Source organism: Prunus persica, chromosome G7 (genome assembly GCF_000346465.2).
Source record: "Prunus persica cultivar Lovell chromosome G7, Prunus_persica_NCBIv2, whole genome shotgun sequence".
NCBI classification, from domain to species: domain Eukaryota; kingdom Viridiplantae; phylum Streptophyta; class Magnoliopsida; order Rosales; family Rosaceae; genus Prunus; species Prunus persica.
Genome location: NC_034015.1, coordinates 10,486,015 through 10,513,766, shown reverse-complemented (window position 1 = coordinate 10,513,766; position 27,752 = coordinate 10,486,015). Strand labels below are relative to the sequence as shown.

At 36.4% G+C, this 27,752-nt stretch overlaps 4 protein-coding genes and 1 long non-coding RNA gene across 6 annotated transcripts in view; 4 read left to right on the top strand and 1 right to left on the bottom strand.

Moving 5' to 3' along the window:
- Nucleotides 4,942-7,541, top strand: LOC18769254 (peroxisomal acyl-coenzyme A oxidase 1). The gene has a single exon (XM_007204137.2). It carries the CDS (start codon nucleotides 5,286-5,288, stop codon nucleotides 7,302-7,304), a length of 2,019 nt encoding a protein of 672 aa, XP_007204199.2. The 5' UTR covers nucleotides 4,942-5,285; the 3' UTR covers nucleotides 7,305-7,541.
- Nucleotides 9,207-14,528, top strand: LOC18770802 (chaperone protein dnaJ 10). 2 transcript variants are annotated; one of them, XM_020568466.1, is made up of 10 exons: nucleotides 9,207-9,504; nucleotides 9,761-9,820; nucleotides 10,038-10,120; nucleotides 10,284-10,443; nucleotides 10,730-10,859; nucleotides 11,486-11,644; nucleotides 11,958-12,136; nucleotides 12,227-12,307; nucleotides 12,413-12,571; nucleotides 14,108-14,528. In XM_020568466.1, the coding sequence occupies exons 1-10, from the start codon at nucleotides 9,418-9,420 to the stop codon at nucleotides 14,180-14,182; spliced, it is 1,173 nt and encodes a 390-aa protein (XP_020424055.1). In that variant the 5' UTR covers nucleotides 9,207-9,417; the 3' UTR covers nucleotides 14,183-14,528. The 2 variants fall into 2 exon arrangements, with proteins under 2 accessions (XP_020424055.1, XP_007202175.1); XM_007202113.2 differs by lacking the exon at nucleotides 14,108-14,528 and adding an exon at nucleotides 13,435-14,051.
- Nucleotides 17,270-24,199, top strand: LOC18769474 (DNA-binding protein SMUBP-2). Its single transcript, XM_007203709.2, has 15 exons — nucleotides 17,270-17,757; nucleotides 17,873-17,977; nucleotides 18,523-18,591; nucleotides 18,802-18,891; nucleotides 19,001-19,084; nucleotides 19,296-19,460; nucleotides 20,262-20,449; nucleotides 20,671-20,743; nucleotides 21,718-21,771; nucleotides 22,102-22,359; nucleotides 22,515-22,721; nucleotides 22,845-22,948; nucleotides 23,287-23,431; nucleotides 23,620-23,754; nucleotides 23,875-24,199. The coding sequence occupies exons 1-15, from the start codon at nucleotides 17,686-17,688 to the stop codon at nucleotides 24,049-24,051; spliced, it is 1,926 nt and encodes a 641-aa protein (XP_007203771.1). The 5' UTR covers nucleotides 17,270-17,685; the 3' UTR covers nucleotides 24,052-24,199.
- On the bottom strand, nucleotides 24,464-25,990 carry LOC18771752 (dehydration-responsive element-binding protein 2F). Its single transcript, XM_007202345.2, has one exon. The coding sequence runs from the start codon at nucleotides 25,580-25,582 to the stop codon at nucleotides 24,725-24,727; it is 858 nt and encodes a 285-aa protein (XP_007202407.1). The 5' UTR covers nucleotides 25,583-25,990; the 3' UTR covers nucleotides 24,464-24,724.
- Nucleotides 26,831-27,752, top strand: part of LOC109950480 — a 1,406-nt gene continuing 484 nt past the window's right edge. The window contains exon 1 of the long non-coding RNA XR_002272742.1: nucleotides 26,831-27,406. This is a non-coding gene — a long non-coding RNA (uncharacterized LOC109950480). The remainder of the gene's footprint in view (nucleotides 27,407-27,752) is intronic.

The window sequence follows — 27,752 nt, the reverse complement described above, 5'->3', positions numbered from 1 at the left end:
TAAAGCTCCATTAACAACTATCGGATACCGACGGTAGTGGAATTATGTGAATGATTATAGTTATGAATTTGTGATGTGATGGAAGGTATCAAAGAAGCCTCTCATCGTTTTGTCTCATATTCCCCTCCCTTTTTCCCTTTTCCCCTTTTCGTTGAGATTGCAAATTTGCTATCAAAGCACCATTCACATTTACTTCAAATTTGGCCGTACCTGCATTAAGAAAACAAAGAAGGCAATCGGTTTTTGCTCATACAATCTATAGTTTTCACTAAAGAAAACAAATATATATATATATATATATATTTGTACGTTGTTAAAGTGTGAAATAACTAGAACCAGCACAAACATGAGAAAATAATGTCTGATACTGGGTACCAATTTACAATACCTATTACATAGGCCAAGAGATTATGTTAAATGCAACCACTTCTTTGTTAAGATCCCATAGATAGAACTTGCTCCTAAAAACCGGCTTGTAAAGGAAAGGTGCCCATGAGCTCTTAAACCACTATATGATGTGCTATTTTTTCGAATTTGGGATCTTGAGTCCTAACATTCTACTACGGAGAGATCGTGTTATATTGTGAAATAACTCAAACCAGCCACCACAAACATGAGGAAAAAGTGATTTATTTTGGGTACCAATTTACGATAGGTTTTTGTAGAAATGTCACCTAAATTTATACCTCAGTTTCAATTTGTCACCTTAAAGAAAATTTTAAGAGTAATGTCACCTTAATTTTTCTGATCCCTTTTCTCCTTGCTGACAACCAACCGCGAGGAAGCTAAAGTGGGGAGGTGGCCACTGCCCCTCCTCTTCCCCTTCCTCTCCTCATCTCTCCTTCTTTTTCTCCCATATTTTCCTTTCCTCTTATCCCCTATTCTCCTCCCCTTCCCTTCCCCAGATAGTCTAGATCTGTTTGTCTATTTGTTTTGTTTGGTTGTTTTTGCAGTGTTCCAGGTGGCTGGTGTTGTCTTTGTCTCAGCGGTGGCGACAGTAGTGACGCTGGATTGTATCTCTCCTTGGGAGAGTTGTGATACCTGGTGGCTGATGTTTTGTCTCTGTTTTAACGGCGGCGGCAACAGCGACATTGGTGATAGTTGTTAGGGTGTGGTGCTCTTTTTTACTCTGTGTCGACCGAAGAACTATGCTTGGTCATAGGAGGTTTTCTTTGTCAGGTTCTGAGTTGAAGTGGAGTGCTTCTCATGGGTCTTTTTATTGTTTTTTCTGTGTTCGTCCTTCGTGTTCTCTCCTGGTTTCTGCTATGGTATGACTTACAGTTTGTATGGGTGTCAAAGGACTATGATTGTGCTCATAGAAGGCTTCTTTTGACAATTGGAATGTTCTGCGGTCCTCTCATATAGGTTTACTATTTGGGGTTTCTACGGTTCTCTCATATGGGTCTACTGTGTTGGTCTCTAGTTGCAGTTCTTGTCGGAGGTCTTTGTGTTAGGTTTTATTTTTGACTTGTTCTTTTATTGTAATGGTCCAAAGTGACCTGAATTGGACTCTCATGTTAGTCCATGACGTGTGTGGTACTCTTTCCCCCCCTGGGATTTGTCCCATGAAATTGTCCTAGGAAGGTTTTAACGAGGCCACTGTATCATGTCGCTCTTTGTACGTCTGTGGTTTTATGAATGAATTCTCCTTCTCAAAAAAAAAAAAAATGTCACCTTAATTTTTCAAAATCCATGATTTGTCATCTAACTTTAACACCATCCAATTTTCCATCCATTTTAAAATGTATTTTAGTCTTTCCATTTTCAAGGGTATTTTAAAAATGGAAAACTCATTATAATTTTTTTAAATATCTTTTAAACAATTAAAATTGAAAAAAAAAAATTATCACCTTCCCCCATTCCCTGTGCACCACCGGCAGCTCCAACCAACCCCATCCACCTTGAAATCCATTCCCCCTTCCCTCTTCACAACCTCTTCCTCTTCTATCTACCATGAAACATCTACCCTCCACACATAAATTCACTCAACCCACCCAAACCAAGTCCACTTTTTTCTTCTTCCTTTTTCTTTTTGGTATTTTTCTATTTGCATATTGAATTTTTTTCCATTTCCATGCTCAATGAACACCATAAAAAAAATTTATACATGCTCAGAGAGAGAGAGAGAGAGAGAGAGAGAGAGAGAGAGAAGGTCCTATACAATGTATTTTGGGGGTGGGTGGGGTTGGGGTGGGGGAGAAAGGGAGAGAGGTCTCTTTTTTCTCTTTTTTTTTTTAATTGAAAGACTAAAATAACCTTAAAATGGATGGAAAATTGGATGGTGTTAAAGTTAGATGGCAAATCATGGATTTAAAAAATTAAAATGACATTTCTGACAAAAAATTTTCTTTAATGTGACAAATTGAAACTAATGTATAAATTCAGGTGACATTTGTTTGAGCAAAATTCTCACAGGAGAATATGCGCAAGAGATTCTTCACCCTTCTAGCTTCCTTCTCTCTCGATCCTTGTGAATTAAACTGGAGTAATTAGACCACACCCAATGCCTAATTCAATTGGATGTTCTTGAGAAAGATACAAAAATAACAGAGAATGTCGGAGTTCTCTCTACAATACGAGAGAACTGAGTGGCTGAAACCGTGTGAGTTCTCTCTCCCTCACCCCACTCTTGGCTCTCTCTCCTTCCAGATGGGAATTATTCTCTCCCTTAATAAAAACGAAATCCCTAATTTATGGTATTATTCCTATTTTAAGTCTAAACAATTGGCCAATTAAATGGAGCACAATTGTTGACCTAAGGAATACTCCTATTAGGGGTAGGTGTAATCTGGTTTGGTCTGGTTTTCACCTCACACCAGAATCGAAATCATTACTATTTAACTGATGTGGTTCGGTTTGATTTTGGTGAAAAAAATTATGAAACCAGTCGGTCCAGTTTAAATCGGTTCTAGTGCAGTTTCTGGTTTTTTTCATTTCGGACAAGATATTATTTTATTTATTTATCATTTCTTTTTACAAATTTCGGCTAAAATTTTATTTTTTGGGCTTAAAAATTCACAAATGATCCGATTTCATGCAAAGAGAGATGATTAAGCCTAGAAAAGAAAGGTGCTTTGAAGTTGAGTTTAGAGAAATATTAGTTATGGGATTAGAAATTTAGCATTTGACTTAAATAATTTTTAAAACCATAATAAAAATACACAGCTGGTTCAGTCTGATCCGGTCTAATTTTATAAGGTGTGAAACTACACTGGAACTAGTTTGAACCGATTCGGTCCGGTCCGGTGCCGATTTGTTGACTTTTTTATCAACTCGGTTTTTTTCCATATGGTGCGGCTCAGTGTTCCAGCTTTCCTGTCTTGATGCCCGCCCCTAATTCCTATTGTCCACGTTGTTTGTGCAAATTTCTACATGAGAAATCTTCGTGTGTAGATTCTTCCCCCTTCAAGCTTCCTTCTCTCTCTTCCTCAATTCATGTGAAATAAACATGAGTAAATATACCACACCCGGAGGATGTTGGTGAAAGGTCCTCCGATAACAAAGTTAGTTCGATTGAATCCTGATAAAGATACGACAATAGCTAAAGTGGATAGAGGCCTTCTCTCACGGGGAGAGTCGTGTGTGAGGGTTGTTGGAGCAGTGAGGGAGAGAGAGCCAAGAGTGGGGTGAGAGAAAGAGAGCTTTGGCTAGGGTTTTAAAATTACCTTGAATGCTTGGTATAGTCATGTATTTATAGGCTCCTTGTGTGCTAGAGTTTTGCAAAGAATATTTTCCTATTTGGAAGGAAAATATTATTTCCTTTAAATAGAGAGAGTCAATTAGGGATTTCAGTTAGGATCAAATCCCTAATTGATGATAATTAACCCAATTTTAGCCTAAATAATCCCCCAGATAAGTGGGCCCAATTAATGAGCTAGGAGATATTCTTCTTATTCACGTAGAGCCTTGCGATTGGAAGGCCAAGATATTTGCTCTCACACACGTGGCGCCTCATAATTGGTTGCCGAAATTTTCGCTCCTACAATATTTCTTAAAAAAATCCTTTAACCTATTCCCTTGTGTGTATTTGGTCAATCATTTATGTTGAACTATGTTGATTTTTATTTTTTTGACGGGTGTGTTGATATTTTGTAATATGAACAGTGTACCAATCCAATCACTTGTAGCTTTATCAGGGGTCTCTTTCATACGCTGCCTCTTTTTCCTGGGCATAGTACATATGACAGCAGAAAGAATTGATGTTTCTTATAGGTAGTACTAGGAATACTGTTTTGTTTTTGTTTTTATTTTGCCTTTATGTTTTATTTTCAACTTCAAGGCTTGGAATGTTTAAAGATATCTGCACCTAACTTAATTAATATCAATCAACTCTAATTGATTTTTTTTAATTTTTGTTTTCAACTTCACCATCATAAGACATAATAACAGCATTCAATTACTTTTCATTAATTTGAATGATGTGCATGCTTAACAATTATCAATCAAGATGAACATAGTGCCGATCGACGCACAGAGATGCCCAAACTAAAATTGATATAATAAAGTTGATGAAAACATAATACCAATGCTCATAATGATATCTATACTGATATTCACATTCTTCAAATTATCCAGCGCATAAACACGTATACGCTAATATTCAAAGTCTGAATGGAATAATTATTCAAACTACTGATCATAAGTTGAGTACGCATTATTATTATTATTATTATTTTCCAAGTCAATTATGCAAAACTGATTGATATGCAACCAAAATACATCATTGCTGGCACACATATCTACCAAACGGGCCCTCATCTTTTTGAAAAGAATTATAATTTTTGAGTTGGATATCAAACAGACCTTAGGAACCACAAGCTGCATGTTCTTGAGTTAACATGTGTAGCATGCTTGTACTTCAAATTTGAACCTTATATCAGAAAGCTTGAGCAACATTATCAAAATTATTGAGAAGGAAGGGAGGGAGACATGAAGTGGTTGTTGGGGTCCCTGGTCCCCCAAATGATCTTTTGTTTTTTATTTTTGTGTGTCCTTTCTAGAAAAGAAAGTCCAAGCTCATTAACCTATCAAAAGCCCCCACTAGATACCATTGCAGAGCAATAAGTTTCCCATTAGTGTTTGTTCTCCAACACTGATTACCCTGGCTACTTCCTCCTCTCCAAGTTCATGTGAATGAATGCTCTGCATTCTGTTCCAATTTGAATTCATTTGATGAGAGAGAGAGAGAGAGAGAGAGAGAGAGAGAGAGAGAGAGAGAGAGAGAGAGAGAGAGAGTAGAGTTTCCATAGTGTCTGCTCTCTTCATTTGCAAGGTTTTGTGTGAAAATGGATGGTTCGGATCATTTGGCGCATGAGAGGAGCAAGGCACAGTTTGATGTGGAGAAGATGAAGATCGTCTGGGCGGGTTCTCTCTACGCCTTTCAAGTCTCCAATCGAATTGCTCGCCTTGTGGCTGGTGATCCGGCCTTTAGAAAGGAGAATAGAGCTGTTCTAAGTAGGAGGGAGTTGTTTAAGAACACTCTGAGAAAAGCAGCTCATGCCTGGAAAAGGATCACTGAGCTTGGACTTTCTGAAGAAGAGGCCTCATGGTTAAGATTTTATGTTGATGAACTATCTTATGCTTACGTTCACTGGGGAATGTTTGTGCCTGCTATTAAAGGCTCAGGTACTGAGGATCAGCAAAACAAGTGGTTGCCTTTGGCAACTAATATGCAAATTATTGGTACATATGCGCAGACTGAACTTGGGCATGGGTCGAATGTTCGAGGGCTTGAGACCACCGCAAGTTTTGATCCTAAGACTGATGAGTTCATCATCCACAGTCCTACGCTGACCTCAAGCAAATGGTGGCCTGGTGGACTGGGAAAGATTGCAACACATGCTGTTGTCTATGCCAGGCTTATTACTGATGGGCAAGACCACGGTGTGCATGGTTTCATTGTCCAACTACGGAGCTTGGATGATCACTTGCCTCTTCCAGGCATAACAGTTGGTGATATCGGGATGAAATTTGGAAGTGGAGCTTTCAATTCCATTGACAATGGTTTTGTAAGATTTGATCATGTCCACATACCAAGGAATCAAATGCTGATGAGGGTGTCACAGGTTACAAGAGAAGGTAAATATGTACACTCCAATGTTCCCAGGCAGCTAGTTTATGGAGCTATGGTTTATGTGAGACAAATAATTGTGGTTGATGCTTCCATTGCCTTATCAAGAGCAGTATGTATAGCTGCTAGATATAGCGCTGTTCGTCGACAATTTGGTTCAGAGAATCATGAGATCAGTGGAACTCGTGTTGAGACACAGGTGATTGATTACAAGACTCAGCAAAGTAGACTTTTTCCTTTGTTGGCTTCTGCCTATGCTTTCAGATTTATTGGTGAGTGGTTGAAATGGCTATATACTGATTTGACACAAAAACTGGAAGCAAATGATTTCTCCACATTGCCTGAGGCTCATGCCTGCACTGCTGGCTTGAAGTCCTTGACTACTTCTGCAGCTGCTGATGGCATCGAAGAATGCCGAAAACTATGCGGTGGGCATGGCTACCTAACAAGCAGTGGCCTTCCAGAGTTATATGCTGTTTTTGTCCCTGCATGTACATATGAAGGAGACAACATTGTTCTGCTTTTACAGGTTGCAAGGTTCCTCATGAAGACTATTTCCAAACTGCCCTCTGGTCGAAATTACAAGCTTTCTGGAGCAACAGCTTACATGGGTCATATGGAACATTATTTGATCAAATATAGCTGCAATGTTCAAAAAGCTGAGGATTGGTTAAAACCCAATACAATACTTGAGGCATTTGAAGCAAGGGCTATCAGAATGTGTTTTGCTTGTGCTCAAAACCTCACCAAGTTTGCAGATCAATCAGAGGGCTTTTCGGAACTCTCAACTGATTTAGTTGAGGCTGCAATTGCTCATTGCCAACTAATTGTTGTTTCCAAGTTCATTAAAAAATTGCGGCAGAACATTGAAGGAAATGGAGTGAAACAACAGCTGGAGACCCTCTGCTACATATATGCTTTGCATCTGATTCATAAAAATTCGGGCGATTTTCTCTCCACGGGTTGCTTAAACCCCAAGCAAGCTTCACTTGCCAATGATCAGCTTAGATCTCTGTATGCCAAGGTGCGTCCAAATGTAATTGCCCTTGTTGATGCATTTAATTACAGTGACCACTTCCTTGGCTCAGTTCTTGGGTGCTATGATGGGAATGTTTATCCAAGGCTTTATGAAGAGGCATGTAAGGACCCTCTCAATGACTCAGTTGTGGCTGATGGCTATGGTGAATACATCCAGCCTCTGCTGAACCAGCAACTCCTAAATGCAAGGCTGTGAATTAAGATGGACAGTGGAGACAAACCCCACTAGCCTTCTGTCTTTCCTTTTCTTTTTCTCCTCTCATCTCAAGTGTACTTTTTTTTTTTTTTTGGCTTTTTTCAATAATTAACTTGTTTTTTCATCTCCAAAGCAACTTGCTTTTTGTTATAAGGTGGAGTCTAAGATAAAATACATAACAGAAAGACTAGATGGGATTGCAGATCAATCTCCTGTATTCTGGGAGGTTTTCGTTTATCTTCATGGTAATCTCCTAGATGGGATTTGCACTCTTTTAGGGGTTGCATGTGAAAACATCAGGAGCTCTTCATTGCTATTGCATCAAGATACTAACTAATGTGGCAAATAATTTGAAACTTTATTTTGATAGAAATAATACCCCAAATTGACAATAGGCGATCCAATGGTTTGCAACCCATGCCCCATATAACACACACAAAATCTTCACAGAAAACATTTTTTTTTCTTTTTTCTCTCCAAAGTGTAATGGGAGTTCGAGCCTAAGACCACTGATTTATAAGTCAATGCCCTTTTTCACTGGATTAGACCTCGTTGGTCACATAAAATTTCTTTACTTGTATGCAACAGTCTTTTTTGGTGCTGTGATGGCAATCTTTCCCACACATATCTTTATGCGCAATCTCCGATACTTCCATGTCTAATACCAATATTGACCACATAAACCAAACCTTAATTACTTGATAATAATTATATCACACATGAATTGTCTAAAATCAAAACTAAACACAACATACATAAATGAAAACATGTGATAAAACACAACGAGCCTTAGGAGGCAACCGGGGTAGCTCAAAAAAAGAAGAAGAACAGGCCCTTGTAGAATAGTGGGTATATAATTATTGAATTGACGATTCCCGAAAGGGAGACTTGAGACCCGAAAGGGAGACTTGAGACGGATAGATCATATAGTAAAGGAAAGGAGCGGATGGCTTTTATTGTTAACCACTACTTCTCATTATTCCCGGAGAGGGACACCTTTAAGATTCTCTACGAATTGTTTTTCAATAATTTAAATTATTTATTTTTTAAGTCCACATTCATAGATCATAATTGCAAAAAATTAAACAAATTGAAACCGTTTCGTTATCCAATTGTGTCATATAAAATTAATAAATATAATGCTTCAAGAAAGTACTAAAATTTCAATGATTCAATTAAATGATCAAATGATATCGGATTCAAGTGATTTTTTTTATAGAGATGATCTTTGAATGATTATCTACAAAATAGATGGTTTGAATTCGTAAACTACAATATAGAGTGGACCCTATATATATATATGTGTGTGTATGTATGTATATGATCATTCTAATATAGTAATATGACTCTTCCTAGTATGACTCATTCATGAGTCACGGGTTATGAAATGAGATGAATTGGGCTCACCAAATGGGATTAATGAGACTTGAAATGAAACTGAATTATTAATAAACTTGTATGGTTTTGGGATTGGACAATGACTAGGCTCAGCCTAGTCCAATTTTATAAAGTCTAACCCGTAGAAGGGACTTATATTCATCACAATATTTGAACTGTTGTGTCAGCACAATATTAGACTTTTATTAAAGTCTAATTTAATATATAAAAAATTAGTGTCAGCATTTTTAACTTCATCAAGCATAAAACAGGACACTGAGTCCATTTTAATTGATTAATCATGTTCTATCTCAGGCTCTAACTCGCGAAATTTTTTTAAGTGTGACCGTCATACTATTATGTAGTGTTGTTAATTTATGTGTTATGAAATATGTAAATGCCGAGTGGAACATGACCCTAACTTGGTAGCTTAACAAATAAGCAGGCGAACGTCAACGCTGCCCAAGGTCTTTGAATAAATCAATTTAATTCTTTTTTTTGGTACTAAAAGGGGGGTTAATTAATTAAACTATAGAATTAGAAACAACGCGTCCCGAGCCCGAGTGGTACGTCGGGAATCTTTTTTTATTATTGTGAATATTTTCTCTTATCTTCTTTTTCCTGTTTATTTTTTGTATTTTATTTTTATTATTTTGGTTCCTCCCTCCCTCCCTCGCTCGTTGCCTCCGCGAACTGCGAAGCAAAGATTTGACCGATCGGAAGAAGGAGAAAAAAAATGGTGAAAGAGACAGAGTATTACGATGTTCTTGGAGTGAGCCCAACGGCTACCGAGGCCGAGATCAAGAAAGCTTATTACATGAAGGTAATCTTCACTTGCCTCTTTCGTCTTTCTAGTTTGATTGTTCACAGAAGCCGAGAGAGAATTGTTAGCCCTAAATTTGATTAGGGATGATTAGAATTTTGATGCTTATTTCAGTTGCTTGTTCCTCAATTGATTCTACAATAATCATAGCAGATCCATCCATATTCTCTTTTATGAATCATTTTGCATATGAACACTTACTGCATTAACAAATATGCAAATTTTAATTTAATTAAAAATTTTGTGTGGCTTGCAGGCAAGGCAGGTTCATCCAGATAAAAACCCAAATGATCCTCTTGCAGCACAGAATTTTCAGGTAAAATTATTCACTGGTCATCAAATTATCAATTATGTCAACTACAACGTTTTTCTAACATCAAGACTTGGTATTTGTTGCGATTGACTTGCACATTAGAACCTAGAAGTTCTTGATGTTACTTGATTAACTGGGTTCGCTAACACTTGTTCGCAAAGATTGTTTCTTTTATTGTTCTGGTAGAGGCTTACCAACTGTGTTGATTAATTGGATTCAGGTTTTGGGAGAAGCTTACCAAGTCTTAAGTGACCCAGGCCAACGCCAAGCATACGATGCTTTTGGAAAATCGGGGATCTCAACGTTAGTTCCTTGCTCTTAATCTGTGAATTTCTGAATTCTAAGATTGAAAGGTGTCTGACACGCACCTCATAGGTTGCCTGCATTTGTCACAGTGTATGTGTGTGTTAGCTTAACACATAGTTGCGTGTTTCTGACATTTTTTGAATGGTTCCCTTTCTTTCAGCGACTCAATTATTGATCCTGCAGCAATCTTCGCCATGCTTTTTGGTAGTGAGCTTTTTGAGGAATATATTGGCCAGCTAGCCATGGCATCAATGGCTTCACTAGATATTTTCTCAGAAGGGGAGCAGTTCGATCCCAAAAAGCTGCAAGAGAAAATGCGGGTACTGTTTTGTTTATTTATCCTCACTAACCCAGTTACCTATAATTTTCTGTGATGCAATGAAACCAACTTCGTTAGGAATTAAATTTGGGAGCAATGCATTTAATATATTGGTACTATAAAGTTAGTCATTTCATTTGTTTTCTGAAATGCATATTTGTTTGGGCTTTTCAGTCCCATGTTCACCAAAAAAAGACCTTCATTTTTATAGTTCTGCCAAGTCTTTGTCTTTCAAGAATGGTTATATATCATATTGGTTTCTGTGTGAAAATATCCATCTATTACAGGTTGTTCAAAGGGAAAGAGAGGAAAAACTTGCAGAAACGCTGAAAAATCGACTCAACCAATACGTGCAAGGAAACAAAGAGGACTTTGTTAGTCATGCTGAAGCTGAAGTTGCGAGGCTTTCCAATGCAGGTAATTGATCCCTGCATGTGGTACTTATGGGTGAGAGAACAGAAAAATTGTTACCTTTTTCAACTGCTTTTAGGTCTGCCCTTGTATAAAAGTTGATTAGATTTGGCTGATATCTATTCTCTTGGATTAAAGAATAACTGAAGAATAAGCTAGGGACTTATAATATTGTTTGGGACCATACAAGATGAGATCCTGAAAACACTCGTAATGATGATTTGCCATGTAGGGCCTGCATTGATTTGCTCTTTCTCTGAACATTTTAATATTTAGTTCAGACTTATACTGAGCCAGTAGTTAACTTACAACAAGTCAATAAAATTAGTTACTCATTTTATGATTTCATCATGGATGGCATTCCTGTAAAGTCAAATAAATACTATTACTGCATCCAATTTCAATAGAATATTACACTGTGACCCGTTTAATGGAGACTATCATCCAAACTATGCCCAACAGTTCATTCCTTTTTGAAGGTTAAAAAATTGCTGAGCAGTAGTTCATTGCTCAAGGTGTAGGAACTGATTTTACGATATGCTTGATGTGATTAATATCTGATGGAGCTGTTTGTATGATTATTTCCTAAGCTTTTGTATATAATTTTCAGTGATATGGTCTGTTTTCTACAGCTTACGGTGTTGATATGTTGAATACAATTGGCTACATATATGCCAGACAATCAGCAAAAGAGCTAGGCAAGAAAGCATTATATTTGGGAGTCCCATTTATTGCAGAGTGGTTTAGAAATAAAGGGCATTTCATTAAATCCCAAGTAACAGCAGCAACAGGTTAGTAGATCTTTCTGGATTCAATATCGCCAGTCATGTCCTAAGTCTATGTTCTCATGGTGACTGTAATTGTTGGCTCCAATGATTAATTAACCTATGGGCCTAACCAGAGGTATCGGGGCTGATCTGACCCACAGTATAGGGTCCAATCCAGTTCTTCCTTACATGTTCAGATATTGACAGGATAAGGAATATTAGTGTTTTTTTTTCTGTCTGTTTTTGGCAAATGTAAGGTATAAATTATCACAAATGCACACAAGTTTGCTGACTAGGCTAATGTGCATATTGGTTAACGAACTACTATTTATTTCAGGTGCAATTGCTTTGATCCAGCTGCAGGAAGACATGAAAAAGCAACTAAGTGCAGAAGGAAATTACACTGAGGAAGAGCTTGAAGAATACATGTCGTCTAACAAGAAGTTGATGATTGATTCCCTGTGGAAGCTTAATGTGGCTGATATTGAGGCCACTCTTTCTCGTGTTTGTCAGATGGTTGTTTTTCTGCTCCACCATTTTATTTGGTAGTTGTCTGAAACATGAATGGAAATCTTGTTTAGATTGTAAGTTTTCATTTGATCTTAGGTTCTTCAAGACAACAATGCCAAGAAAGAGGAACTCCGTGCACGAGCAAAGGGCTTGAAAACTCTTGGAAAAATCTTCCAGGTATTGTGTTCTTAACCTAACTATTTTCATGATTTTATGTAGCTATAATAATAAAGATTCTCCATAGATTGCCTAATACATTTGGAAGCTATGGCATTTATATAGAGAACTAAGTCAACCAGTGGGAGTGAGGGTGAAACTGCACAAAATAGTGGAGTTCATATTCTGAATGGAAGTGAATCGCGCTATGATGCTTGTTCTCCTATAACAACACCAAAGGCCTCAAATCCTGAAGAGCCATCTTATACTGTATTTGCATCACAGGTATCTTTTCTTTTAATAAACTCATTTTATGTGTAGATCCCGTATTTTTTTGGTGGACTGAATGTATAGATCCTTTCTAGGATTTTATAAAACGGCATTCCACTACCACGCAGAATGCATAAATTTTTAACATTTGGTGTTTTCTAGTTTTGGGGACATGACCGGTCGATAAGCATTTTTTAAAGATAGAGATTACCCATTTGCCTTCGTTTGTATTAAAATGCGTTATGACTTACTCTTTTTAATATAAATAGATTCCTAACAAGGTGTTACTTGCCCGGTAAAAATAAAACAATTAGAAGAGTATTGACTCATTTGATGCCATTTAACAGATGGGCAAATAGGGACAAAAAAAACTAATTGACTAACGTCAAGATTATAACCAGTGTCAATGCTCCCAAAAAGTAAAAGCTACTCTAAATTCTGGTAAATTCAGCTCTTCGATGACAACAAAAGTGAAATGACCTTTAAATACCTTGGTTAAGCTAATGGATTTATTAATTGTCAACTTTTTGTTTTTTATTTTTATTTTTACAAGAAACAAAATTCTATTACTACCACAACAAATTAACAATCCAGACTACTTTGAAAACAAAGACAATTTCAAAACACAGCCAGCAAGAAGCCAAACCAAACCAAACCTCCCAAGTAGCTTTCCAACCTGGCCATACAAAGGAAAATAACTGTAAACAGGTGAAACCACGACAAAAACAAAGAGCAAAACATTTCTTTGCGGTCTTCCCTATTCTTGTTAGCAATGGAGGGAGTTGAGGAGTCTGGTGAGGAAGTAGAAACCCTCACAAATTTGTTTTGTTGAATGCATTTTTTTTTCTTTTTAAGTAACTTTTTTGAAAAAATATTAGGTGTCACAGAGCCCCTATGTGGAAGCCCCTCAAATTGCAGGTGCGCAGTTTGATTATCACTTCCCAAGGCCAACTGCACCACCTGGTGCCCAGAGACATTCATCCATTGGCAGGGATTAAGGATGGAGATTTCTTTTTTCCCTTGTTTCCGTCTTGTAGTATAAAACTTGTGACATATCTTTTGTATCAATGTTGTGGCTGGTTTTGTGGGAAGAATCTGAGGTTTTGTTTGCTGGATGTGCTTGCTTGAAACAAGTTCTGATTGTGGTTGAAGGACATCTCACCTCCAGCTGAATAGGCCTCATGTATTCTTTTGGGGAAGACAGATTTTTATATACATAGGGAGGAAGATAGATTGTTGTAGAAGATGGTATGCCGGTGTCGCCAGTTGGCTGTTATAGTTTGCCTAGTTATTTACTGTGTATTTTTTCTGGAGTGACAGATTCATGTTTTAGTTTCGAAGGTTCAAATTTAGGCCCAACCCTATGTTTTTGTCGATGTGGAGATTCATGTTGATTGCTCATATAAACAAACAAATCAAATATCAAGATTGTAATGTACATTGTCCATTGGTCCATATTATGTGATGATAGAGCTCTCTATCATTCTGTTGGTCATGTTTTTCGCGTTAAAATGTAAGGTCCGATTAAACTTGTGCACAATTGATTGGCAGGGCAAAAATATTACATGTTGTATACTTTTGAGAATAACAAAGGAGTTGAGAATACTTTCGCCATTGCTGAATTGAATTAGCTTCATGGGGACCAAGGGGGCGACACTACCGTGAAACTAGAGGGATCTGGGAAAAAGAGAATTCATACTTGTGACTTCTTCCAACATTGAGAATTCAAATTTGTGACTTCTTCCGACATTGAGAAGAGAAGTATTAAATTTTTCTTTTTAACCAATGAAAGAGGAGGGAATTTGAATTTTGGGACATCCTTCCAATACAAGGAAAAGAAATACTACTCTATCAAAAGCTATTTGGTCCAATGCAAACTTTGTTAGAACTTGTTTGTCCTTAGGTAAAAGTTCTTATTTAAACTTAATGGTGCTCTGTCATTTTAACGATAGAAGAATCCACATCATCTTACTTAAGGCGCTTGGATGTGAGGAGATCTGAAGTTGTAGAATTATTTGTACAAATTCTTGTTCAAGCATCCTAAATCATTTATATATGAACAATGTCCTCGTCAGATTGTGAATTTGGACTATTACTCAAGATTAATTTTATCACAATACATGGTGCCTGTCCGTGAGCAAACATTTTCATATGACAGTATATGGTGCCGTTGCGTAGTATAGCCGTCCGGCTATACTATTTTAAAAACCCGAGTCTAGCCGCGCGGCTATACTATTTATAATTATAAAAGGATCCACCCGTCTGGCACCTAACGCCCGCTTCGCCACGTGTATAGTATTTTTTTTATAATAAAAAACATAGTATAGCCGAGCGGCTATACGATTTTTATTATAAAAATCCGTGTATAGCCGCCCGGCTATACTATTAACTAAATTTTAAAAAGACCCGCTTGGCGGCTAGCGCCCGCTTCGCCAAGTGCCAAAAAGATATAGCCGTGCGGCGGTACTATTTTTAAAAATAATGTACGTAGTATAGCCACACCACGGCTATACACTTTAAGAATTTTTTAAAATTTTTTAAAATTTATTTGTGTGCGGAGAGGCTTTTTTTAAAAAAATTAAAATTTATTTTAGAATTAAAAAAGATAATGAGTAGTTATGTTTCATAAAAATAGGATCCATTATCGAGTTTTTTTTATTATAATTATTTTTTAATATAAAAAAATGTGAATTTACCATATTATCCTCATTTAATTAATAATTTCAGTTCTTAATGTTTGCATTAACCAATGGCATTTTTTGGTATTTTGAATATTTTGCCACTCTCTGCCTTTTGATATATATATATATATATATATTATATTTAATATAAGTATAGCTGCCCATCTATATTATTTACTTAAAAAAATAAAAGAAAAGAAAATGACCTTTCTAGTTGCATTCGTTTATACTTTATAGATATTAATTTGCTAGTTTTGACATCTCCAAAGCAAATATTGAAGAGAGAAATTTCACGGTAAATCAATTTGAGAGTTCAATTTTTTCTTTTTTCTTTTTTGTGTGGGAATATTTTCCTTTGGTCTACCTCTTTCTCTCGAGTGCTACTAAATTATGTTACTGCACACATTATTTGTTGTAGAGAATTGCATGCTGAGTTGGAATGTTCTTGGTAATTACTTCACATTTCAAACAACACTTTACATGAAGAATACTACCACCTCGCTTATAACTATACCCATAAGAAATAATCTTAGCCTCTCACATTCTTTCAGTTAGTAAAATATGGAACGAAAAAAATATGAATAAAATACGTATGTGTTTTATTCGGCAATATTTTGACAAATTACAACTAATAAGTATATTATTTATTTAATATATATTATTTTTATTCAATAATGTGTGAAAATTATGTGTACTATACTTGAATTTTGTGTGTATAATTGAAAATTTTGTAAAAAATAAGTATATTAAACATGAAAAATATGTGTCCAATATGAGTATTAAACGTGAAAATGCTAAATTCTTTATACGGGTAATAGCTTTAAAAAATTAAAAACTCAAAAGTGGACAATAGAGACTTGGATAATGGCCTAATAGTAATGGATAATATTCTAAACTACCCTTATCGATAAACAAAAATTGGGAAAAAATAATTTATTTTTAAAAGGAGGACCCACATGGTGCCTAGCGCTCATTTTGCCACGTGCGGCTATACTATTTTTTAAAATAAAAAACATAGTGTAGCTGCACGACTATACTCCTTTTATTTTAAAAAATCCTGAGTATCGCCTCCCAGCTATACTATTTATAATTATAAAAAAAAGGACCAACCACCTGGCGCTAGCTCCCGCTTCGTCACGTGGGCTATACTATTTTTTATATAATAAAAACGGTAGTATAGGCGCGCATCTATACGATTTTGGAAAAAGAAAAAAGAAAAAAAAAGGACCCACTTGGCGCCTAGCGCCCGCTACATCACATGTCAAAAACAATATAGCCGCGTGACGCCAGATAGGTCCTCTTTTTATTTTTTGGTAAAAAAAATAGTACAATCGCACGGCCATACTACGGTTTTTATTATTAAAAATAATAATATAGTTGCGCGGCTATACTATTTTTGATACGTGTCAAAATGGACGCTAGGCTCTAGACGGGTCCTCTTTTTTTTTAATTATTTTTCCCCAATCTTTGTTTATCGATAAGGGTATTTAGAGCATTATCCATTACTGTTAGGCTATTATTCGAGTCTCTATTGACCCATTTTGAGTTTTTACTGATCCAGAGCTATTACCCGTATAAAGAATTTAGCATTTTGCACGTTTAATACTCATATTATACACGTACATACGTATTTTTCATGTTTAATACATTTCTTTTTTTCTTTTTACAAAATTTTCAATTATACACACAAAATTAGGGTATTATACACATAATTTTCACATATTATTGAATAAAAATAATATATATTAAAAAATTAAAAATTTATATTAAAATATTATGCAGTGTCGAACTTATCAGTTGTAATTTGCCAAAATATTGCCGAATTAAACACGTATGTATTTGATTCATATTTTTCCAGTTCCGTATTTTACTAGTTGAAAGAATGTGAGAAGTTAAGATTATTTTTCACTTGTTATAACAAAAATGAAAGATGGTGATTTTACAAACTCCTTGCCAACCAGAGAGCTTTAGTTGAGGAAGTCCTCAAATATCTTATTTAAGGAGCACCTTATAGAGCCAGCTTTACATTGTATTTTAGTGATCCAAAACATTTAGTTTTTAGTTATTAATTTCAGTGTGCAAAAAGTTAGAAAAATAAGAAACCGAATATTTAACACACATTTGGTGTGTATATTTTTATATTGTGAGAACAAGAAGGAAGATATATTTTTGTCAACAAATTTATTTAATAGGAATTTCGTCAATAAAATCAGCTAACAGCCATAACTGCATTACATTAGAGGGAAAAAAAAAATGATAAAGTGATCAAATTTGGAAAACAGAAAAAGGAAAAAATAAAACTTGTACCAAAACGCAGCGTCAGAGTCACTCACCACCACTAACGTCGTCAATATCCGTCTCAGCCTCTCTAATTATAAAATCGCAGAAGCAGACCAGGAGCAAAAACAGCAGCAATAGCAGTGAACAAGAACAAGAGCAAGAGTAGCAATGGAGGGAGGGAAGAGTATCACCCTCCAACAGTTCATCTCTATCACGGCCCCTCTTATTGACTTGGAAAAGGTTTTCTCTCTCCCTATAATGCTCTTTTCCTGCTTTGTATCTTTGCACTCACTTTGACTGTAAAAATGCCGGAGAGAAATGAAGTTTTATAGAACTATCGTATTTTGGCAATCAGGAAGCTGAGATATCTGCCTCCATCACTACTGGGTCGTCCAGAAACTTAGATACTGCGCAAAAGAAGGGCTCTACTATTCTCAATTTGAAGTGTGTTGATGCTCAGGTACTCGTATTTCATATGATTTCCACTTTCCTATGGCTTCCCAGTTACTGCTATCAATCCCCATTCCACTTCTAGGACAATTCGACACAACCCGAAAAGAGAGAGACAGAAAAGCTTACCCTCAGTTTGTTCCGATAGAAAAAGTTTGTAGGAAAATAATTTCTAGAGCATGTTTTTCTTGATTGGCTTTTTCTTTTGGCTTCAACACAACGTGAGGGTTGGAAAAGGTTTTTCTTCAACTGTCAGAAAGTTTCTGTAACTTTCTTCTGTCGAAACAAACAGGGCTTTACTTTTTCTACGAGAAATGTTTTCTTTAAGAGGACATATGAAAACTTCTCTAGTAGTGACCATGTAAGTTGAAGCATTCATTAAAACATAATTATAAAATCTCTAGAAAGCATTTTCCTAAAATGATGGAAATGTTCGATTGAATAATGTTTTCACAAATGAATGCATTTTGTCAAAACAAACAATTTGTTCTTGGGTGGAGCATAGGATAATAGTAATGTACTTATAACTTATTCTGCCTTTGGTTTTGAGAATAGACAGGACTTATGGGGAAGACTCTTCTTGAGTTTCAATCTACCAAAGCAGACGTTCTTCCTCCTCATAAGGTAAAGAATCCATAATTCCCTCTGGCTACTTGCTCAGTTTGAATTTTTGCAATGTTTGTTCTTCTTACTGTGGACTACAGTTTGAATCACTTCAAAGTTAATATGGTTGTTTTAACTTTTAACAAGCATTTGAAGGGGTCCCAGTCCAAACTATACCATACTATCTCAAGTTTTTCCAAATATTTTTTCTTCTCTTCTTTTAATTTTCAGTTTAGCTCCCATGATGTGGTTGTTCTAAAACCAAATAAGGCTGACTTGGGGTCCCCTGCTCTTGGACAAGGTGTAGTTTACCGGTTAAAGGTAATTCTATGTTGGGAGGCTTGCATTTTTTGTCATGATAATTTTAATTTTTGAGGGTCTTACTCTTGAGCTTACTTGTGCTGATGGTTTGCTGGTGTTTCTTGAACAGGACTCATCAATTACTGTTGCTTTTGATGATGTTCCTGAAGATGGTCTAAATAGTCCTCTACGCCTGGAGAAACTGGCAAATGAGGTATGAAATTCAAACTCAAATCTTTGAATGTCATTTTTTCTTCTAATATTTTTAATCATCACATATTTTTGAAGGTTACAGTTAGTCTGGTTAAGAAGTTCTTAATAGTTGATCATGTATGCAGGGATTACTCAATCATCTATTTCCTATGCCCTCCTAGATTAATATTCATTGGAAAAAATTGCTGCAAGTATTAACTGCACTTTTTCAGGTTACGTATCGTAGGATGAAGGATGCCCTGATACAATTGAGCAAAGGTGTGCAGAAGGGTCCCGCATCTGATTTAATTCCTGTCTTATTTGGAGAGAGGACACCAACAGTGTCCAAGAAGGATGTCACATTCACCCCATTTAACAAAAACCTTGATCACTCTCAGGTCCTTAAGCCTAACTGTTTTCCCCTTTAATTCTCTTCTGAGTTGTGAATGGTGTCACTCACCATGTGTAATCTTAGTTAACATAAACACATTATATTGATGAAATTTCTCTAATTCAGCGGCTTGAAAGAATGAATACACACAAGCACACATTCAACAGACACAAACACAATATGTACATGCATGTATTTGCCGATCTCTGAGTATGTGTGTGGACATAATGCCACCTTTGAATAAGAAGAATCATCACCTGCAGGTTCTCTGAAATTAATCATTTTATTAGTGAAACTAAAGAAAAAGCCAAACAAATTGAAATGTAGATAATTAATCAACAAGACAAATTCATTATTATCATATATAATCTGCTTCATCTAAGGTCCTGAGGACCACAGCCTCCTCTTTTTTATATCAGTTTCACTTGTAATATTATCAATTAATGTTTTCAAATACATAAACTTCTTAAGGATAAAGGTCTGATGTTATTTGTTTAAATAATTGCACCTTAGATATGGTCGGTGAGACTAGGCAAATTTTAACTGATAAGTTGTGTCATTCTTGAGGTTACTTTTGAATATTAGTTGATTGATATGGTACCATGCCTATTGTTTTTGTTTTCTGTTTCTGTGTGCCCATTATTTTTGTGAAAATCCAAGTCCAAGTTCACTTTTTATGCATATAGTATTTCCAAGTTTAATCCATGTTTCATATCTTAGTAACTAAAGTACCTATCTGCATATTGTTTTCTTATTTTATTTTATTTTTTTGTTCCTTCTCTTTTCCCTTTTTTATTTTGCTCTATAGAAAGATGCCATTTCAAAGGCCCTATCATCAAAAAATGTATTTTTGCTGCACGGACCTCCTGGAACAGGCAAAACTACGACTGTGGTGGAAATTATCTTGCAAGAAGTTAAACGTGGGTCAAAGATTCTTGCATGTGCTGCTTCAAATATTGCTGTTGACAACATTGTTGAACGACTTGCACGCCACAGGTATTGCACTGCTTTTGTTTTTGAGAACTTCATCTTTTAATTGAAATTTTAATGTAAACTCTAGCAAAGAAATATTGAGATCCTAAATATAAGTTTTCTGTAATCCTTTCGCTGGTCCCTCATTTCTTCTTTTATTTGTTTACTCCTTTTTTTAATTATTTCTGTTGTCATGCTGTTGTTAAGGAACGCCACTCGTTACTTATTACTGTGTTGTTTATTAGAGTAAAGTTAGTGAGATTGGGGCATCCTGCACGTTTACTACCTCAAGTACTGGACAGTGCATTGGATGCACAGGTGTGTGAATTCTTCAACTTTGCAAGAAGAGAAAGAATTAAATTCTTGTTTTTCTGATAGCATATTTTACTTCTTATTTAAAAATTATTATTTCATCGGATTAGCATGATTTTTGGTCTATATCTCTGCATTCTGCAACATTGGTTTTCTTTCTCCTATGTATATGAAGATTGACAGTCTGCCTTTGCATCCTCTATGAATATGTAATATGTATTATGCATACATGTGTATGAACAGACATATGTGTAGACACACGTACAGATATGTATATAATCCTTCTAAAGAATATATATGTATGCTTGAACTGATGCCTGACAAGTTATCAGGGATTTAGTTATCTTTGTGTGTCTAATGGGATTAGTAAATACACCTCAACTATTATTCTTATCTCAGATCCCGTTCTTTTCTGTCTTCTATTATTGCTGATGGTGTTAGCATGGATGTGCATATTTTTCATTCTCTGGAATTTTAGATTCAAAGTAGATGCATTGCCTTTTATATATTATGGTGTGTGTCACATAGGGAAAAAACTTTTAAATAGGATTCTTCCTTTAGATAAAAAAGTGATCACATGGGTGATCACCCAGAAATGTGGTCAAATTATCCAAACCGTTCTTTTTAAGTACTAATAAAGGATCATCCTTGTAAAAATCAACTAAATAAGAAACCATTAGTCATCTGATTGTCATCAAATAAATAGACAAACTTAGTGTTTCGACGACGATTAAACATTTGTAATGATAATAAGTAAATAGCTAAGTGATTTTCGATTTGGTTGATTTTTTACATGGATACACCTTGGGGGCCCTAAAACTGAGCTGTTCAGATTTTTGGATCACTTTGAGTGGGGGACGCCATCAAAGTAGTCCCTTCTTTTCTCAGGACATTCCCTTTAGAAGCTCCCTCTATCATATTATAACTTGCCTATTTTTGTTTACCTGTTTTTCTTACCATACATTGTTCTATGGTGTCAGGTCTTGCGAGGGGATAATAGTGCTTTGGCAAATGACATTCGGAAGGAAATGAAGGTAGTTATGTAGAGTAAAATTGAAGCCTGAACTTGTAAAATCTATGCATGTATGAGTTTCAAATAAAAGTTACAATTGAATTTTTGTTGACAAGGATGCTTTACCACACTGACATGTTAGCATTTATTTATTTAGTAGGATTTTTCTTTTGGTTACATTGGAAGGGATTGAACCCTTGACCTATCATAATCCTAATCATTTCCCCACCCTCTCTCAACACTTGGATTTATTTAATGGGACTTAATTATAGAGGTTAATGTGCTGAAGACTGAAGTCTCACTGACCATTGCATGGCTTAACCTTAGGAGCTTGCACATTGCATTTTTCCAGGCATTAAATGGGAAGCTGTTAAGAACCAAAGATAAGAACACAAGGAGGGAAATCCAGAAGGAGCTTAGGACTCTATCAAAGGAAGAGCGTAAAAGGCAGCAGCTAGCTGTGACAGATGTAATAAAAAATGCAGATGTGGTGTTGACAACTTTGACTGGGGCATCTTCTCGCAAGCTGGACAATACTTCATTTGATTTGGTGATTATTGATGAAGCTGCTCAGGCACTTGAGATAGCATGCTGGATGGCTCTGCTAAAGGTAACAGTCAATACAAAGGCATATAAATGAGCATGAACACCAAAACTTGCATATGCATTTCCATAAAGTAACTGTTCATGTCGTATGCATGCACATAGTAATGCATGTTGGTTTGTGTGAGTGGTCATCAAACACATAACATTTCATTGTTTTAGGGTTCAAGATGTATACTTGCAGGCGACCATCTTCAGCTTCCTCCAACCATCCAGAGTGCTGAAGCTGAGAGGAAAGGTTTAGGAAGGACCCTCTTTGAACGTCTTGCAGACATATATGGAAATGAAGTCGTGTCTATGCTCACTGTCCAGTACCGCATGCATGAACGCATCATGGATTGGTCATCAAAGGAACTGTACAACAGTAAGGTGCTGAGAGCATGTGTTAGAACTTCCAATAACCGAGTGTTAGAACTTATATCATTTTTGAAAGAAAAAAAAATGATTCGCTTTGATTGTGTGATAGGATTATATGGTTTAATATCATTACAGATTAAAGCCCATTCAAGTGTTGCTGGACATATGCTTTTGGATCTTGAGGATGTAAAGGGGACCTCTTCAACAGAACCAACCCTTCTTCTAATAGATACAGCTGGGTATGCTGTGTATTGTTGCCATATACTCTAAGTTCTTTGTTTTTTCAGAATACTGTAGATCACTCTTGGAGGAGGTTTGGAACCATATAAATTTCATGCCAATCCCACGTAGTGTTGTTAGTTGTGACATTTTATTTTGTAGTTTCCAAAATTTCCATCCATAGTAGTGTGGCTAACGCCAGATGAGGTCCCATGAAAAAGAGTCATTTTGAATGTTGTGAGAAACAAAAACAAGTAGATCATATGCCGCATCATCTTCTCAAAAGGGATTCCTAATTTGTAATAAAAGAAATGGCTTCATGTATAACTGTTGCCGCTTGTTCATGCTGATCTGTCAGGTGTGACATGGAAGAAAAGAAGGATGAAGAAGAAAGCACTTTGAATGAGGGTGAAGCTGATGTGGCTATTGCCCATGCTAAGAGACTTGTTCAAAGCGGTGTTCAGGCTTCTGATATTGGAATTATCACCCCTTATGCTGCACAGGTATTAACCTGCCCTTTTCCTTGCTGTAAGCATTAGCTTCTTGTTATGAGCTTCATTTCTCTATATACAGTGAAGGATTACAATAGCTTCTAGATAAATGAAAATCCAAGTGTTCACTTCCATGCAGCTACTTGAGTAGCATAGATGTCTTTTTTTTTTCTTTTACTTATATCTGATATGTATTGCAGGTTGTCTTACTGAGAATGTTGAGAAGCAATGAAGACAAGCTAAAGGATTTGGAAATCTCAACAGTTGATGGTTTCCAGGGCCGGGAAAAGGAAGCCATCATTATTTCAATGGTTCGGTCTAACTCAAGAAAAGAGGTACACTTGTACTCTGGTACTATTACTAATGCATATTTTCAGAATTGGATAGTAGACATCTCAGTTAGCACCATATTCTAGAATATAAGGAATTTAATTTTAGAACTTTGAAATATTCAGGTGGGTTTTCTGAGTGACAACAGGCGAATGAACGTGGCTGTAACACGGGCAAGAAGGCAATGCTGTCTTGTCTGTGACACTGAGACGGTGAGTAGTAATGCATTCTTGAAGCGATTAATAGAGTATTTTGAGGAGCATGGTGAGTATCTAAGTGCCTCAGAGTATGGCAATGAATGAGCAAAAATACCTGGGCATAATTTGTTGATCTGCCCTGCAATCATATGCAAATTGACTGCATTGTGGTGATACAATAGCATGGCTCTGCTTTTGCGACACATGACAATTTATACCTATAGAAAATTTGAAAACAATTTTGTTGTTGTTGAAGATTTGCCTATTGGAAATTTGTTTATTGGACTTTTTTCTTCTTCTCTAATTATCTTATGTTATGTTTTATATTGAGGGCCCACGTCTAGAATACAACTGACCATGTGGACCTGTAAGATGTTTCCCTCTAAATTCCTTAATTCAAGTCAGAACCAAGCAAACATGAACAAGCAAAACAATACTTTCATACTAAAGGGAATCACACCTCCCATTCACATGGTAGAGTAAAACTGATTTCAACCAGCTCATTTGTGATCAGAAATGTGACTTAAGAGTTATGGAAGCAACAGTAGCATTTGGGACATGTTCCTACCAGATAGTCTGGTATATTATGCCTCAATCTGGACCATGAGGTGAACTCTTGTTTGAATATGCGGTGGTGCCAGATTGACAGTATAACAAAATAACGTGCAATTACCCACTATAGCCTATTTTTAAACGACTGCTAAGTGCCGATTTCTAACAAATTCCTTCTCTGGTAAAGCAAGTCCTACTATTCCATGTCTAGTTAAACAAGATTCTCTTAGAAGTCCCAAATAGAAGTGGGGAAGGGCAGCTCTTCATTCACATCATAAACTTGAAAGCTACCAGCATCTGCTCCTTGGTCTGAAATCCCATGCATCTCAATCAATGCATCCCAATTGAAATTCTTGTCAGCAAAGGGTCCAAATTCATCATTAAGTTCTGTAACTGAAGATTCTGGAACTCCAAAATTTCCTGTGGTGTCAATTGCCTCTGACTGTCTCTCTTTTTTCAGTACTCCCAGTTGCTGAAGAAACTCATTGAGATCAATCTGCGGCTTCTCCCGGTTGTCTTCAATAATTTTTTCTGATGAAATTTCTACATCTTTCTCCTTCTCTGCAACATTTCCCATCTGTGTTTTGTCGCTTATGGTGCGAACCTCAGGTTTAGAATCACAGGAAGAAGAACTAGAGGACGGAGTAGTTTGACCAAGAACCCCATTTTGCTTAAGTTCTTGGAGCCTCTGATGAATGACATGAACACTTGGTTGGGCATTAATATTGAGCAAACCACAAGAAGGAAACATGGAAATGAAATTTTGGGAAGGGAACCATTTGAACTTTTGAGATTTGAGTGCAGGATTGGAGTTGGCTTGGAGGTGAGGAAGATTGAGAAAAGCATCTGGACCATAGAGTCTCCTGGCAGCATCATCATAAGCCATGGCAGCTTCTTCTGCTGTGGCAAAAGAGCCCAACCAGAGCCTGGTTCTCTTCTTTGGTTCTCTGATTTCAGCAACCCATTTGCCCCAAGTTCTTTGCCGAACGCCGCGGTATTCACATGAGGCGTTCTGAGGGCCACCTTTGCCTCTAGTTGGGCCTTTCTTCCATGGCTTCAATGGAGATTTTCTGCAGTTTTCCATGGCCTTTTTTCTTGTAGGGTTAGAAAAGCTCAGTTGAGAGTGAGAGTGAGAGTGAGAGTGTGGAGTTGAAGCTTGGGAGTGTGTATTACATTGGTAGAAAGGCGCGGGATATGTAGTGAATGAGAGTGCAGTTTGGTTTAAATGTTGTCACGTTTGGCAAAGTTTTCAAGCTCATGCATGTGACCGTTGTTGCTCTGTACTCTAATACCTTATAGCGATTGGTGAGTGTGAATCTTTTTTTTTTTTTTTTTTCTTTTTCTCACCCTCTTTGTTTTGACCTTTGCAAGACAATTCCAAATATAAATGGCATGATGGCATGTGTGATGAGGATATATATGCATGCATGTATAAATGGAAGATGGCTGACATGTTAATATTGATTGGCTCATTGGATTTTTTTTTATCTCCTTTTCCTTCGTATAAATGTACAAGTATCTACCAAGAGAACATTGGTAATGCCAGCATTTAGCAAGAGACTTTTTTTTTGGTCCTATTATCCGAAACGTGCATTTGTTAGGCCATCATTAAAAAAAACAAGGATTAACCGTAGTAGAAACTATGTAGTTTTCTAACTATGACCAAATGGAGAGATGAATATAATGTTTTCGATAAAAATTAAAAGGGTTAAAACCTTGCCAATGGGGTCTAACTCAGTGAAAAAGGGCATTGACTTGCAAACAGTGGTTTCAGGTTCGAAATCTCATGGCAACTTGGTTGTGTGTGTGAGAAATTGTAGTTTAGACTTCGTCTGTATTTTTTTTAAACTGAATTTTACATGAAATTTCAATTTAGGTGCTGAGAAAAAAAATTTAGCCAAATTGGTCACTATATAAATCAAAGCTTCTAATTTATAGATGTGTAGTTAGTTTCCGTTAAGTGGCTAAATTAAATACATTTTTGGTAACTAGATTTTACACAAAATTTCAATTTGGTCTAAAAATAATAATAAACAAGAACCATGTAAATACTATGCTCTTCCACATGCTGCCCTAGCAGCTTTAAAAAAAATGGAAGTGGATTATTGTCCTAGCAGCTGTTTACCTTGAGAAAAAAGAAAGTTGACAAGATAGTTTTAATGTTGTCTAAAAGAGAAAGTTGGGTGCTTTTAATGTTGTGGTGGTGACTGGAATTCTGGCTAAGCTAAAATGCTTTGGCCTATAAAGTGATGGAAGGAAGTGAATTCTTTGAATGAAGACTGACACTCTCCCTAGGATTCTTTGTTCTAATGGTTTAAATACAGAGGGAGAGGTGCTCCAAGAAGACCAAGCATACCATACCCACCTCACAACATTTTAGATTGTCACGAGCTCTATTTCACATGTTTTCCTGCCATTCACAACCTGATACCCGGGACTCTCCTCACCTTTATCCCATGTTGATCCTCTCTCTCTCTCTCTCTCTCTCTCTCTCTCTCTCTCTCTCAAGCAACAGACAGGTGTGAAGTTTTTGCCGATGTTATTGTATGTGATGATGTTGATGACAACAAGCTCCATGAGTGGCTACCATCCTTGTCTCTTTTCTTTACCCTTTTTTTCGTTGTTTTGTTTTGTTTTGTTTTATGGTGTTGGATGTCACTATGTTTTGTGTGATTGTACTATAATCATAAAATAGCTACATATTATTAGGCGTGGCAATGGATTGGGTCGTGTCAGGATAATAACGTGTTAAGAATACTCAATTCAAATCCAACCCATTTAATAAATGTGTCGTGTCGGGTTCGAGTCATCTTAAACAGATTACCTAGTTAATAACATGTTTACTTATTCCTAGTTTCCAATTTAAAAAGGGAAAACATTAAATAGAGGAAACATGAGACTACATTAGGTTAAGGGTCATGCTAGGGAGACCAACTTTAGATACCAACTTGTGTACCAACTCTCTAATAGAGGTGGAGCCCACCAATACAATGGGTCCCACACTCTATTAGAGAGTTGGTACACAAGTTGGTATCTAAAGTTGGTCTCCCTAGCATGACCCTTAACCTAATGTAGTCTCATGTTTCCTCTATTTAATGTTTTCCCTTTTTAAAATGGAAACTAGGAATAAGTAAACATGTTATTAACTAGGTAATCTGTTTAAGATGACTCGAACGCGACACGACACATTTTATTAAATGGGTTGGATTTGAATTGAGTATTTCTTAACACGTTATTATCCTGACACGACCCCA